The 15,067-nt window shown below is 51.5% G+C and overlaps 1 protein-coding gene across 1 annotated transcript in view; it reads right to left on the minus strand.

Moving 5' to 3' along the window:
* The window catches only part of STX2 (syntaxin 2), a 57,764-nt gene extending 43,956 nt beyond the window's left edge, over positions 1 to 13,808 (minus strand). Inside the window, exon 1 of the mRNA XM_066603411.1 lies at positions 13,672 to 13,808. Coding sequence (XP_066459508.1) covers positions 13,672 to 13,701 — 30 coding nt within the window. The 5' untranslated portion in view covers positions 13,702 to 13,808. The remainder of the gene's footprint in view (positions 1 to 13,671) is intronic.
* Positions 13,809 to 15,067: the final 1,259 nt, after the last annotated feature.

Genomic DNA, 15,067 nt, shown 5'->3' on the forward strand with positions numbered 1-15,067 from the left:
GACAGCTGCGGTAGAGGATTTAAATATAAACTCTTTCCTGAAAAACAACCCTAACTGGTGTAAAAAATAAGAAATTTAAAAAAAAAAAATCGTACTCCCCTTTCTTCAGCCGCATCCTGTCTCCGCTGGCCCCGCCTCTGCACTGAAGTTCTTTCAGCAGGCTGGAAATTAAATTCCCCGCCTTCTGAAAGAGCTGCTTCTGATTAGCTGAGGCGCTCAGCTAATCACAGGCAGCTCTTGCCTGTCATTCACTGAATGGCAACTTCAGTGCAGAGCCGGGGACAGTGGAGACAGGATGCGGCTGAGCCTTGGCAGCTAAAGAAGGAGGAGAATGATTTTTTTTTTTTTGTCACCATTGACCACCATTTTTATACATACTTGTATGTCTTCAGGTTAACACACCAATTTTACTCCTCGTCTCTGTAGACTGTTCCTAAAGGCCCATTCAAATGGGTGCATGCGAGCTGCATTCAAGATTCTCCATCGCAAATTGCATCGCACAGACATGTGCCGTCAGAGTGGCAAATCTGTGCTGTAGTCCTGTGGCCTCTAACTTGTACCCCTGATGTAATCACAAAGTGTAGTACATAGCAGTGTGTAAATGCTCACTTGTGTGTAGCACACAGCAGCAGAGTCCTCCCACCAGGTCAGAGGGAGCTGAAAAATCGGAGAGACAGCCTGCAGAGGTCATATCATCATATAAGGGTACAAATCATGTAATGACCAGACACAGTGTTATTCCTCATGTGCAGACCGCTTATTCTGTTAAGTGATCTGAAAAGTCAGGTGTGCTTTAAAAAGGTTCTGCCAATCCTAATAAGCCCCACAAACAAAGGCCGGCTGCGCACGGGCGGATTTGCATTGCGCAATCCAGTGTGGGCATCCGCCTCCAGATTTCGCCCATACCATGCTATGAAAAAACGCTTTTTTCTCTACACAAGTGGAAATCAATTGCGATTTTCCACTCTTGAGAGAAAAAAAAAAAAAGAAAAAAAATCATTGCAGAATGCTGTATTTCTGTGCGGATTCTGCACGGATGGCTTCCATTGAATTCAATGTAAGCCGCCCGACCTGTGGCCCTTCTGCAATGACATTGCGGAAAGGTTGCGGATTCCTCGTCATTGCCTAGAGACAAAGCGGGAAAAGCAGAGATTTTTAAAAAAACAAACAAAAAGAACCCCACAAAACACTGTACTGTGCATGTCCGACGGTGAGCCGTCTGGATCAGCTGAAGTGCAGGAAAAAGAAGAAAATCACAGGTAGGCGCAGATGCCGACCGGGCACAGGGTTGGAGTTCTCTGTGGGCTCCCGCATGCAGAATCCAACTCGGCTGTGTGCAGCCGGACTAAAGTCATGGTCTCATAGGCGTTGGGTTGCTGAGTCTGGCAATGTCACCATCACACCTTCCTCAGGGCTTCCCTGCTCCGCAGCCACCCCGGAGCACATCTTTGGCATCAGTGGCATTTTTGTTCAAATTGCAGAGTTCAAGGAATAGCATTTTTGCAGCACTCTTTTTTAAGGTTTTCAATAGAACTACAAAAAATGAATGTCACCAAAAACACATGTATACTACTATTAAGAACTGTGTCAGCAACTAGTTCTGATAAGCCATCGAGTAGTCATGGATACAACGGAGAAAGTGACAGCCACACCCTTGCTGCCAGGCTCCCTGTCTCATCATCCCGGTTATCTCCCCCCCCCCCCCCTCCCCCGTTATCTTATATAACAACCACAATATTCTTCTCATGTGCAATCACGAGGATGAAACCTACACTTTATATATAAACTGACAGCAGTGTGGAGACATTCTTATACTCGGAGATGAAGAAATGATAATTCCGCAGTGGTAATTTGATTTTCTTCGATCCTACAGCAGCACTATGAGCGAGGGACCTCGTCCTCAGGGACAGGAAGCTTGGACTATTGAGACAAGTTAGTACAAACTCCAGTAAGAACAAGACTATACACCACATGACTCCGTGACACAAGTGAGTGCAATCATTGTATCCTCTCTCCCACGACAGCGCCATGAGAAACATAGCAGAAAGGAGACCTGGGGGTGACCACTGCCAACAGCACCTGGCAATCAGACGGAGAACTCTACAACCCACAGAAATCTTCAGGCCTCATGTCTTATGATTATTTAAAATCCGCAGCTGATCACCCGCACGTGGATCCGCACCCCATAGGGATGCATTGACCACCCGCGGGTAGATAAATACCCGCGGATCGTCAATAAAAGTGATTTTTTTAAAAATGGAGCATGAAAAAATCCGGACCATGCTTCACTTAGGTGCGGGTCTCCTGCGGGGACGGCTCCCGCGGGCTTCTATTGATTCTCCATGGAAAATCCGTAGCGGGCCTGATTTTCCCTGTGGACATGAGGCCTCAAGGTAGACCGGGAGGACCATACTCCTGCTTTACAAGTCTGGTCTATGCTGGCCTCCCTACTGCTGCATTTTTTTTCCCGCGCATGAAAAACGAAATTAACATGCCATCCACAGGTGCAAAATTCAATTTAATTGACCGCGGATGGCCAATGGTTCCATATGGACAAAATGGAGTGCGGAAATCCGCAATTACATTTTGCTAGTGGACATGAGCCCTAAGGCCTCATGTCCACAGGGAAAATGAGATCCGCTGCGGATTTGGGCTGCGGATGCACTGTAATTGTCTTTTATTTTTCATGCGGGCGATCAATTGAGCTATGTGCTCTATGAGCTCCCGAACACGTGATCCGCACTAAAATGGAGCATGTCCATTTTTTTTCATGCTCCAGAATTTTTTAAATTCACTTTTATTGACCATCCGCGGGTATTTATCTACCCGCGGGTGGTCAATGAATCTCTATGGGGCGCGGATCCGCGTGCGGGTGATCTGCTGCGGATTTTAATTCTTATTTTCCCCGTGGACATGAGGCCTTAGTGCGGGTCTCCCACGCGGACGGCTCCCGCAGGCTTCTGAATTTCCACTCTGCCGCGGGAGAGCAGAAGTTAAAAAAAAAAATGCACGGTGCGTGCACGGTGCATGCACACAGCACGCTGCCAGCATGCCGAGCACATCTGCCAGGCCGAAGACAGAAGATTCGGCTGCAACGGGGGGGGCAGATGCGTAGTGCCCGGACTGGTAAGTTAAATGTTCTTTTCAGGCCTCAGGTCTGCGGGAAAGGAGGGACCCGCTACGGGATTTTGCATGGAGGATACGTGCGGGCCCGAATTTCCCCAAGGACATGAGGCCTAAGGGGTAAAAGATTGTTTTGTATGAGGTTCTTTCATCAAACCATTAAGAGGAGTCTGTCTTTTACCCAGTTTCCCCAGACCAGTTCTTTACCCAAAGAAATCTAATAAAAGCAGATGAACAGGTGGATAATGCATCTAGAGAAGCATCTGCCATAAGCTGCACAACCACCTTCTACTAAAGACATTCCTATGATTGGGCTTGAGTCAAACAATGATCCAGCAGTGCATGTTGCTACAATATTAGGCTGGGCTCACACAGACGGACCGGATTCTGCATGCATAAGGCCCGCAGCGGATTCCGGCTGTCACCCTGCATAGCTACATTTTCTGTAATGTGGATGACCGCGGTGGCTAGTACAGGTTTTTTTTTTTCCCCTCAAGGTTTGTATTTCCCACGCTGTCAGTTCAATGGAGACCGTCCGCGCAGAAAAATCAAAAGTTCATGCCTTTCAATGCCTGCATTTTGCTGCGGATCCTCTGTGCAGACGTTGACCATGCAATTGGGATCAGTCTGAGTAAGACCACCCCTCAGGCTTAAAACCTGCCAATGATTCTTACCGGTTGAGGTACCCATCTAGCAGATGTTAGAGAAAACCTAGGTCCACCAAAGTGAGTGCAGCTTTACTTAAAACTTTAGATATGGGAAGATCTACTTTTTTTAAACTTTTTCTTCAAAGACCAGATATTCTTAGGTATAAGAAAAACTCTCCTCCTAGACCCGTGGTTGTTAACCTTGTTGGAGGTACTGAACCGCACAAGTTTCCTATGTGCCTTCACCGAACCCTACACAATTGGAAAAAATCAAATGTTGGATACGACCCTCTGGTGGGGAAGTATTGGTCGAGAGACTCTGCGAGACCATCCAAGTGTATGGCAATTGCTTGGCGTTGTTCCCCAGGTACAGAAATGTCTCCGATACCAGACACGTCTTCAGTCTTACTTACACAGTCGTCCAGCAACGGAAAGTTTGCGAACTTATCATTCTCTGTTCGGCGTTTCCATAATGGTAGCTTTTTTCAAAAAGCCTTCAGGTTTTCTTCTGCTTTGATGATGCTGACTTCATCTCCCTACATCCGAGTCTTGACCTCCGAGACTGACTCACCCTAACCCTGTGGTTCGATCGAACCCAGGTTAAGAGCCACTGTCCTAGAGGTATCCAACTCTGTAAGCATGGCGTCCTGTATAGAGTCCCTATTGGTTCTTCCATTTTTATCGTGCTCCTAACAGCTTCTAAGAGTTGGTCAATGTCCTGGGGGCAAAAAAAGCCGTTTCCCAAACAGATGAAGAGAAGGGGGTCAGGAAAAAAATTCTTCACTATTGTGACTGTCATTATCATCAGATGAGGTAAAGTGAGAAAACCAAGAAGCTGAAGCTTTACTTTTTGCTGCCTTTTTCTAAAAAATATAAAACGTAAGGAAATTACAGACCTCTGGTTGGATAAAACATTGTCTGTCCTTGTTGAGGAACAGAGGTCCATCCAGAACTCCTCTTCCAATGCATTCACTACAAAGCGGCTTGGTATACGCACTTCCAGCTTCTTTCTACAAATGCTCATCACATTTTACTAGAAGCAGTCTTTAGGCACATTTAAATGCCGCTGTCAGAATTGATGGCGGCATTTAAAGGGTTAACAGCTCCGATCAGCGGCGTTGCTTATCGGAGCTGTTGAGCGCGGGTGTCAGCTGTAGGAAACAGCCGGCATCCGCATTGTATGGAGGGAGATCACCTTGTGATCCCCCTCCATACATACCTGAAACCTGCAAGACGTAACTGTACATCCTGTAGCGTTACGGGGTTAAAGGGATTCTGTCATGTGGTTCCTACTCCCCAAACTACAAACAGCATAAGCCCAGGACCAGGATATATGTATTCTTCTTAAACCCTGCAACATTTCACAATAAATACACTTTGAAGTTAGACTCGGCGCCGAGGAGGTCTGAGTCAGGAGGCGGGCCGCCACTTTCCGAATAACATACAACAGGGCAACAGGTATTCCTGTCCCGGGTTCATGCTATCCGTAGTACAGGCAGCAACAACTGGATGACAGAACCGCTTTGAACTGGGCCTTTCAGTTTCTCATTAGGGCATCTACAATGTTTTGTAACAATAAAGTAAGACCAAAACGCAGAGCAAAAACAAAAATCATTTTGCCTTGTAAAAGCAGAAAGTGCAGTTTTCTCTCTCTTAGCACATGCAGCGAGTATGCAGATGTGTATCATCACCAAGGAGAGATCAGCGCTGGCAAAGAGGAATCCTTCAGTCTGGAAGTGAAACCTGATCGATGGCCGCCCTTCCCCCGCTCTCTGGGAACAGACACAGAACTTTGTTCTCCGGCTACAGAGGAGTCTTGCTACATAAGTGTCTGATATTTGTACACAATCTGTGACATTCACAATGCTGGCCGCCTGCAGAGTTCCTGTAGTCACAGAGAGGTAGTAGGTTATTTCCAAGGCTCATGGTACCAATTACCCCGAGGCTGGTGCTGAGCAGAGGCTGACACTGCCGAGAACAGGAGCAGCTTGTCTTGTCCCTATTACTTCTACTAAACCCTATACAAAGAGAAGTATGCCGAAACTGACCGCCTGCGGGAGGACTGAGCGTACATATATACACTCATCAGCCACTGCATTACAGCCCACTACTGAGCGCTCCCCCTGGTACTGCCAATAGCACTATCACCCACTGAGGCCTGAACTTCACAAGACCCCTGAAGATGCCCCCAAGGACCTGGCACCAAGATGTTAGCTTTCATACATTGTGAGGTGGGGTCTTTAAGGATGGCACTTGTGTGGCAGTGCTGAAAGAGGATTCATCAGACCAGGCCACCTCCGCCCACTGATCGGTGCCCATCGTAATCGCTCTCAGCAGTGACCAGGGGGCAGCATGCTTCCTCTGATCTACGGCTACACAGCAAGCAGTGGCGCCCCCTTGGGTGCTGACACCTTCCTACAGTCCTAGTATCGCTTCTTTCAGTGATTTGTGCTTCTGTAGGACTGGACCAGATGACCAACCTTCATTCTACATCTGCGTTGGTGAGCCTCGGGCAGCCATGACCCCAGTACCAGTTCCTTACAGGAACACCCGCAGAGTATCTGACACTTTGGAGATGCTCTAACGAGAAAATTGAGTGAGATCTCTTCGTTGTAAGATGAATAGAGATGAGCGAGCGTACTCGGAAAAGCACTACCCGCTCGAGTAATGTGCTTTATCCGAGTATCGCTGTGCTCGTCCCTGAAGATTCGGGGAGCGCCGCTGCTGACAGGTGAGTCGCAGCGGGGAGCAGGGGAGAGCGGGCGGGAGAGAGGGAGAGAAAGATCTCCCCTCCGTTCCTCCCCGCTCTCCCCTGCAGCTCCCCGCTCCGTGCCGGCACCCGAATCTTCAGACCCGAGCACAGCGATACTCGGATAAAGCAAATTACTCGAGCGAGTAGTGCTTTTCCGAGTACGCTCGCTCATCTCTAAAGATGAACAAATATGAACCCCATTCACATTAGCGACATTTTCCTGCTTAGTACCGCAAGTATGGACGCGATCCTCTGCTGCGGCACCTTGCATCCACGGGGGTTTCACATGGATGGCGAGGGCGATATAGAGCAGTGATTCACAGCCCGATACCGCACTCACCCGTGTGACACTAGCCTCAGGCCACGCTCACACATGCGCTTTTTACCACAATTACCGCGGTACAACTCTCCTGGACCTCCGGTGGAACACAGTGTTATTCTAACGGCCGGGATTTTGGAGCGCTGTCTGCTCTATTTTGGTGCTTTTTCACATTTTTTAACGCACCTCATCACCCATCAGAATGATGGGATGTGTTTAAAAACGCTGTCAAACTCAGCAACCTGGGTTCGAAAAGGCAGATATAAATCACGGTAAAGCGCTGCGATCAAAATCTGTAAGTCAGAAAATCATTTTCCATGAGGCCTTTGTTGGAGGTGTGAAAACGGCGTCTGAAAGGGTCTAAAATGCATCACAGATGGGGTATAAAGTCTGATGGGCGTTCTGCGGTACAATCTGTGCCAGAAAACTGTTGCATTTTCAATGGAAAATCAGCGCCATACAGTACTAGAAATAGGACACTGTCTTATATTAATTTGTGTCCCCAAAAAAGAGACTGTCTTATTTTAGGGGGTGTCTTATACTTACCTAGCTGACAGCGTCCCGATGCCTTGCACTGGTCTCCAGTGCTGCAGCAGTCTGCAGTGTAATCCTCCGTGCTGACAGCATTCTCTTCCTGGTAACGGGGCTTTGAATACCCCACCTCCAGCAAAGGCAGTGCTGCGATTGGATCATGAGCCCCGCTGGCTCAGCCAATCAGAGCTGACGCTCGATGAACCAATCACAGCCATTCAGTGATGTCATTCACTGAATGGCTGTGAATGATTGAGCGCCGGCTCTGATTGGCTGAGCCGGCAGCGTTTGTGATCCAATCAGTGCAGAGGATTATACTGCAGCCTGCCGCAGACTAGCACAAGGGACCCCGACGCCGCCAGCTAGGCGAGTTTTGCCATTTTTTTTTTTAATCCAGTGTAGCTTGGGCCTTTTTTCGTGGGAGGGCTTATGTTTCAAGCCCCCCACCCCCTTGGAAAATCCGGATAGAAATTATGGGGGTAGGTCTTATTTTCGGGAAAACAGTACAAATACTCATACGCAAAAATAACTATTAAATAGTGTTGTGCCCAGATATATGCGAGTGCAGCTCAGCAGGTCTTTTAAGGGTGGTTTCAGGTCCGGGTTTCGAACACAACATAAAGCACGGCTCGCACCGTTTTTTCTTCATCAGTGACGGAACGTCCGGCTGGAGGTTTTGACATAAACGTGAGCCCAGCCTAGGGCTACCTCCGCACTGGCGAGCATGGTGTTGGGCCGAGAGACTAGGCTCAATATCACACTCACCACCGTGCGTTTTTACTGCGATATGAGGCGTTTTTCTGTTGAACCGCCACCCACCATTTCTGTGAAGTAGCCATCCCCCGTGCGGCTTTCAGCCATGTTAGAGGATCAGCAAGTGTTTCCCATTGTTCTCAAGGAGAATCCTCGCATCCCGTCGCACAGCATGCGATGCGTTTTACTGTCCCATTGAAAACAATGGGCGAGGCGTTCCGAGGAACTCAAAAAGAAAGGACACGCGGTGATGGAAAACGGCGCCCATGTACACCTCACACGAATGGGGTTCGTATTCACATTTCTTCCCCGTTGATTTCAATGGGTTTTCAAAAAAACCTGTAGGCTTTCAGTCGACTTCAGTTCCGTTTTGCTTCAGGTTTTTGGACTGGAACATAGAAGCAGCAGAACGCAGCAGTTTTACATCCTCCAAAAACTGAGCAGAGACGGAAACCCTGAACTGAGTTTAGGGAGCAAGAACGGGGAATCCCAGCGGCCGAACGGATGCTGGGCGGACCCCATTAGCTATAATGGGGTCTATCTGCTTTCGCCAAGCTGCCCGGCTTTTGGATGGAAACAAACATTTGGAGCCACATCTGCGATAGAAGCTTTGGCCAGAGGTGAAACCGGCCCATCACTGTGATTGGGGACAGATGACAAGTCGTGGCCACCGACTCCAGCTTGTCACCCCATATAAGAAACAACTCGTCACCCCCTCCGTGTGTCGGGGACAGCGACGCCAGCTCGTCACCCCCTCCGTGTGTCGGGGACAGCGACGCCAGCTCGTCACCCCCTCCGTGTGTCGGGGACAGCGACGCCAGCTCGTCACCCCCTCCGTGTGTCGGGGACAGCGACGCCAGCTCGTCACCCCCTCCGTGTGTCGGGGACAAGGATTAGCTCTCCGTGCACAGGCACATCTGTGGGCCAGAGCCCCTCCAGAAGAGAGGAGAATGGAATTGAATCTCAGAAGAACAGCTTCCTCTGGGAGAGGATTTCCTTCTTCTCCTACTGGGGTCAGCCTCTACATCAGGCAAGGAAGAACACGAAACCCCCCAACGACATAATGGTGTACACGAGGCTCACCGGCGCGTGCCACCCTCACCCACATAACGGTGTACACGAGGCTCTCCGGCACGTGCCGCCCTCACCCACATAATGGTGTACACGAGGCTCTCCGGCACGTGCCGCCCTTACCCACATAATGGTGTACACGAGGCTCTCCGACGCGTACCGCCCTCACCCACATAACGGTGTACACGAGGCTCTCCGACGCGTGCCGCCCTCACCCACATAACGGTGTACACGAGGCTCTCCGACGCGTGCCGCCCTCACCCACATAACGGTGTACACGAGGCTCTCCGACGCGTGCCGCCCTCACCCACATAACGGTGTACACGAGGCTCACCGCCACGTGCTGCCCTCACCCACATAACGGTGTACACGAGGCTCTCCGGCACGTGCCGCCCTCACCCACATAACGGTGTACACGAGGCTCTCCGGCACGTGCCGCCCTCACCCACATAACGGTGTACACGAGGCTCACCGGCGCGTGCCGGCCTCACCCACATAACGGTGTACACGAGGCTCTCCGGCGCGTGCCGCCCTCACCCACATAACGGTGTACACGAGGCTCTCCGGCGCGTGCCGCCCTCACCCACATAACGGTGTACACGAGGCTCTCCGGCGCATGCCGCCCTTACCCACATAATGGTGTACACAAGCACAGTTGAGACAAGTTTTTAAAATTTGCTAATTTGGCGCACTTTACACCACAGATCTGGTCGAGTTTGCTTCACAGATAAGGGCCATAGAGCTTCCATATATCCGATTCCTTGTAATGACACTATCACCTCTATAAGGCCGGGCTCACACCAGCGGATGGAATAAAACGCAGCGTTTTACAAGCATGTGGAGCTGCGACCACCGCGATTGTGATAACGTATGCCTGTGCAGGACAGTATCTCACGCACGCCGCCCTGCACCGGCTTCCTGCTGTCTCTTAACGGTCCTTGTTTGTTTCCTACCATCATGCGTATAAACGCAGCACATGCACCCTATACGTCTGGGTTCACACGGGGTGGTAATCCCGCGGTATGTCCGCAGCAGGACCGCACACAAATTCTGCAAGATTTCCGCAACTTCAAGTCCTGCGGGTTTACAAGTGGCTTATTCCGCAGCGGCCAGCTCTTCCCCACAGGGAGGAAAGACGGCTGCAGCAGAAACGGCGATATAGTTGACATGCCGCGGCTTTGAATTCTGCGCAGCATGTCAATTTCACCGCAGCGTTTGAGCGAGATTCGCAAAATCCCGGGATAGAAATTGCAGGAGGAATTTCCATGTGGGCTCTCTGCACAGAAATCTCATGACAATTCCGCCCCGTGTGAACCCAGCCCAATTGTGCACATGCATTTTCATACGCACCCATAGGCCGCCTGCAGACGGCCGGGTCAGATCCGGCTGCGAGAATTCTCGCAGCGGGACCGGACTCGAGCGTCTGCAGAGAGCAGTGTGACACTCACCTGCTCCCGCGGCCCCGACTCTTTCATTTGCCGGCTACCGGCGCATGCGCAGAGCGGTGCTGGCAGCCGGTGAGTGACGTTTCTGTGCGGGGCTCTGCGAGCCCGCACAGAAATAGAGAATGCCGCGGTTTGTTTGCCACGCCAAATCGCGGCCGTCTGCATAGGATTGCGTTTGTTAATGCAATCCTATGGCAGCTTCCAGGGCCAGAAATTCCGCGGTAAATCCCGCCCGTCTGCAGGCGGCCGTAGACAACACTAGGGCTCTATCGCACGCCCTGTGTTTCCCCAAAAATAAGACCCTGTCATATTTTTGGGGATGTCTTATAAAACTTACATAGCAGATGCGGTCCAGGTCCCTCCTGCTGCTCGCCGGAGCTCTGACGCGCTTCCCACAGTCCTCGGCTGCTCATGATTGGTTCTTCAACCGCTTCAATGCATCGCTAGATGAACCAATGCAATGGCTGTGATTGGCTAAGCAGCGGTCAAAGAACCAATCACAGCCATCGTTTCCTGGAGGTGGGATTTATGAATGCCGTAACGAGGTGATGTTGTACGAGCGGCCGAGGACTGCGCCGAACCTCTAGAGAGCAGCGAAAGGGACCTGGACCAAGCCTGCTAGGCAACGGATTTTAGTATTTTTTTTAATGTAGTGTAACTAGAGCTTATTTTGGGGGGAAAAGCGTAATACGCAGTAAGATAGAACATGCTGTGTTATTTTTTAAGCGCGCATTATATGCAATGTATATACGCGAGTGGATCAACGATACGCACCGTACTCTCATTGACTCCATTAACCGCGTATATCGCACACATAATACGCAATGATATTACGCCTTGTAATGCGTCCATATAGTATGATCGTACTTGTGGGAGACTTCCATCCGTCCTGCTAGAACGCCCACGGGGTTGTGCTGTGGGAACACATCGGGCACCCTTGGAGAAGAAGTTGTAGAGTCCTAACGAGGGACATTTATCAAACTGTCTAAAAGGAAAAGTCTTTGTTGCCCATAGCAACCAATCACAGCGCAGCTTTCATTGTATATTGCACTCTTGAAAAGTGAAAGCTGTGTTATGAGCAGTTGCTATCGGCAACAGACTGTTTCACAAAGCTGCACCTATGGCCACCCATCGGTTAGATGGCACCCCATGATACAAATTTTTTTAACAAGTCCCTCAACCGTCATGAGAAGAAAAAAAAACAAAACAAAATATTTTTATATATATATATATATATATATATATATATATATATATATATATATATATATATATATATATATATATATATATATATATATATATATATAATTGCCTGCTAGGCCGTTTGCATGTATCCTGCTTGTGGAAGCAACAAGCCTGAGTCCCACATCCAGACCAGAATAGCTCAGTACACAAGTACGGTGCCAGAGCCAAGCCCATCACATATACAGTACCAGAACCAGCGACATCACTGCCTGACCAGCCATCACCCCCCAACAGGCTGGCAGAACTGCGCCAAGCTGAAGGTGTCCACATCTGCACTGTAAGGCACCATTAAGTCCCCGGGCAGTGACCAGTTGTGGCATCGATGGCATCTGCTTACATCACCGACACATCAGATGATTTGTGAAGATGCAACAATGTAATTATTGGTGATAGCAGAGCATGTACCAGCTGCCGCCACAACTCAGGCTGGCACTCTCCGCAGCCATGTGAAGCTATGCCAGGCAGATAGACATACGTCAGCCTGATGCTATTTCCTAGAAGAGGAGCCGAGGGACAGCGGTGACATGCAGGACTCATCTGACGGCAAGAAGCCGCACCCACACTAGAGCTGGGACTATACAGCGACGGCACCCCATCACTGTAGGGGTCCAGCCCGACCCTGCCAGTCAGCACTATAGGAGGAGCAGCCGCACACTTATGGCACTCCATCACTATAGGGGTACAGCCCGGTCCCTGCCAGTCAGCACTATAGGAGAAGCAGCCGCACACTTATGGCACTCCATCACTATAGGGGTACAGCCCGGCCCCTGCCGGTCAGCACTATAGGAGGAGCAGCCGCACACTTATGGCACTCCATCACTATAGGGGTACAGCCCGGCCCCTGCCAGACAGCACTATAGGAGGAGCAGCCGCACACTTATGGCACCCCATCACTATAGGGGGTCCAAACCGGCCCCTGCCAGTCAGCACTATAAGAGGAGCAGCCGCACACTTATGGCACTCCATCACTATAGGAGTACAGCCTGGTCCCTGCCAGTCAGCACTTTAGGAGGAGCAGCCACACACTTATAGCACCCCATCACTGTGGGGGTACAGCCCCTACCAGTCAGCACTATAGGAGGAGCAGCCGCACACTTATGGCACTCCATCACTATAAGGGTACAGCCCGGCCCCTGCCAGTCAGCACTATAGGAGGAGCAGCCACACACTTATGGCACTCCATCACTATAAGGGTACAGCCCAGCCCCTGCCAGTCAGTACTTTAGGAGGAGCAGCCGCACACTAATGGCACTCCATCACTATAGGGGTACAGCCCGGCCCCTGCCAGTCAAAACTTTAGGAGGAGCAGCCAGACACTTATGGCACCCCATCAGTGTGGGGGTACAGTACCTACCAGTAGCACTATAGGAGGTGCAGCCACACACTTATGGCACTCCATCACTGTGGGGGTACAGCCGCTGCCAGTCAGCACTATAGGAGGAGCAGCCCATCACTGTAGGGGTACACCCCGGCCCCTGCCAGTCAGCACTATAGGACGAGCACCCCATCACTGTAGGGGTACAGCCCGGCCCCTGCCAGTCAGCACTATAGGAGGAGCAGCCCATCACTGTAGGGGTACAGCCCCTGCCAGTCAGCACTACAGGAGGAGCAGCCGCACACTTATGGCACCCCATCACTGTAGGGGTACAGCCCCTGCCAGTCAGCACTATAGGAGGAGCAGCCGCACGCAAGGCTCACCGCACAGCCACCAATGCAACAACTGTCTCCATTTCCCAGCACTCCCTGCCAGGACCGTTACTTCCTAGCGGTCCGCACACTTACCGCTGACAGCTCCACCAGCCGGTCCCTCATGCCCGTACGAGGCAGGGAGTCTGTTTACCGGAGTGCCCGGAGGGTGCCCGCCTACTTCCCTCCGCCCGGTACCACAGCAACCACCGCTGTTGGGAGTAGCCGGAGGAGAAGGGACGCAAGCAACTGCGCATGCGCCTTGTCCGCTCCCCTTTTTTTTTGCCGTGTAGGAGCTACGGAAGGGAGAAAGTGTAGGCGTGGTGATGTCAGTACCCTGTGCAACAGGTGGGGGCGCTGGAGAGCCGGGAGTCTTGTAGCCGTACAGTGCTGTGTCCCCAGCAGGCTATGTTTTCAGGTTAACCTAGCTCCTCCAGGTGCTCCAGCATGTCTTCAGGGTGTCCACAGCTGGCTATGACTTCAGGGTGTCCTCAGTTCCTCCAGGTGCCCGGGTCATGTCTTCAGGGTGTCCCCAGATCCTCCACGTGCCCCAGCAAGCCATTTCTTCTGGGTGTCCACAGCTCCTCCAGGTGACCCAGCAGGTCATGTCTTCAGGGTGTCCCCAGCTCCTCCAGGTCATGTCTTCAGGGTGTGCCCAGCTCCTTCAGGTGACCCAGCAGGTCATGTCTTCAGGGTGTCCCCAGCTCCTCCAGGTGCCCCAGCAGGTCATGTCTTCAGGGTGTCCCCAGCTCCTCCAGGTCATGTCTTCAGGGTGTCCCCAGCTCCTTCAGGTGCCCCAGCAGGTCATGTCTTCAGGGGGTCCCCAGCTCCTCCAGGATCCCCAGCAGGCCATGTCTTCAGGGTGTCCCCAGCTCCTCCAGGTGCCCCAGCAGGTCATGTCTTCAGGGTGTCCCCAGCTCCTCTAGGTGCCCCAGCAGGTCATGTCTTCAGGGTGTCCCCAGCTCCTCCAGGTGCCTCAGAAGGTCATGTCTTCTGGGTGTCCCCAGCTCCTCCAGGATCCCCAGCAGGCCATGTCTTCTGGGTGTCCCCAGCTCCTCCAGGATCCCCAGCAGGCCATGTCTTCAGGGTGTCGCCAGCTCCTCCAGGTGCCCCAGTAGGTCATGTCTTCAGGGTGTTCCCAGTTCCTCCAGATGCCCCAGCAGGCCATGTCTTCAGGGTGTCCCCAGCTCCTCCAGGTGCCCCAGAAGGCCATGCTCCTACAGGTGCCCCAGCAGGTCATGTCTTCAGGGTGTCCCCAGCAGGTCATGTCTTCAGGGTGTTCCCAGTTCCTCCAGGTGTCCCAGCAGGCCATTTCTTTCGGGTGTCCCCAGCTTCTCCAGGTGCCCCAGCAGGTCATGTCTTCAGGGTGTCCCCAGTTCCTCCAGGTGCCCCAGCAGTTCATGTTTTCAGGGTGTCCCCAGCAGGTCATGTCTTCAGGGTGTCCGCAGCTTGTCCAGGTGCCTCAGCAGGCCATACTCTTCCAGGTGCCCCA

Source organism: Eleutherodactylus coqui, chromosome 5 (genome assembly GCF_035609145.1).
Source record: "Eleutherodactylus coqui strain aEleCoq1 chromosome 5, aEleCoq1.hap1, whole genome shotgun sequence".
NCBI classification, from domain to species: Eukaryota; Metazoa; Chordata; class Amphibia; order Anura; family Eleutherodactylidae; genus Eleutherodactylus; species Eleutherodactylus coqui.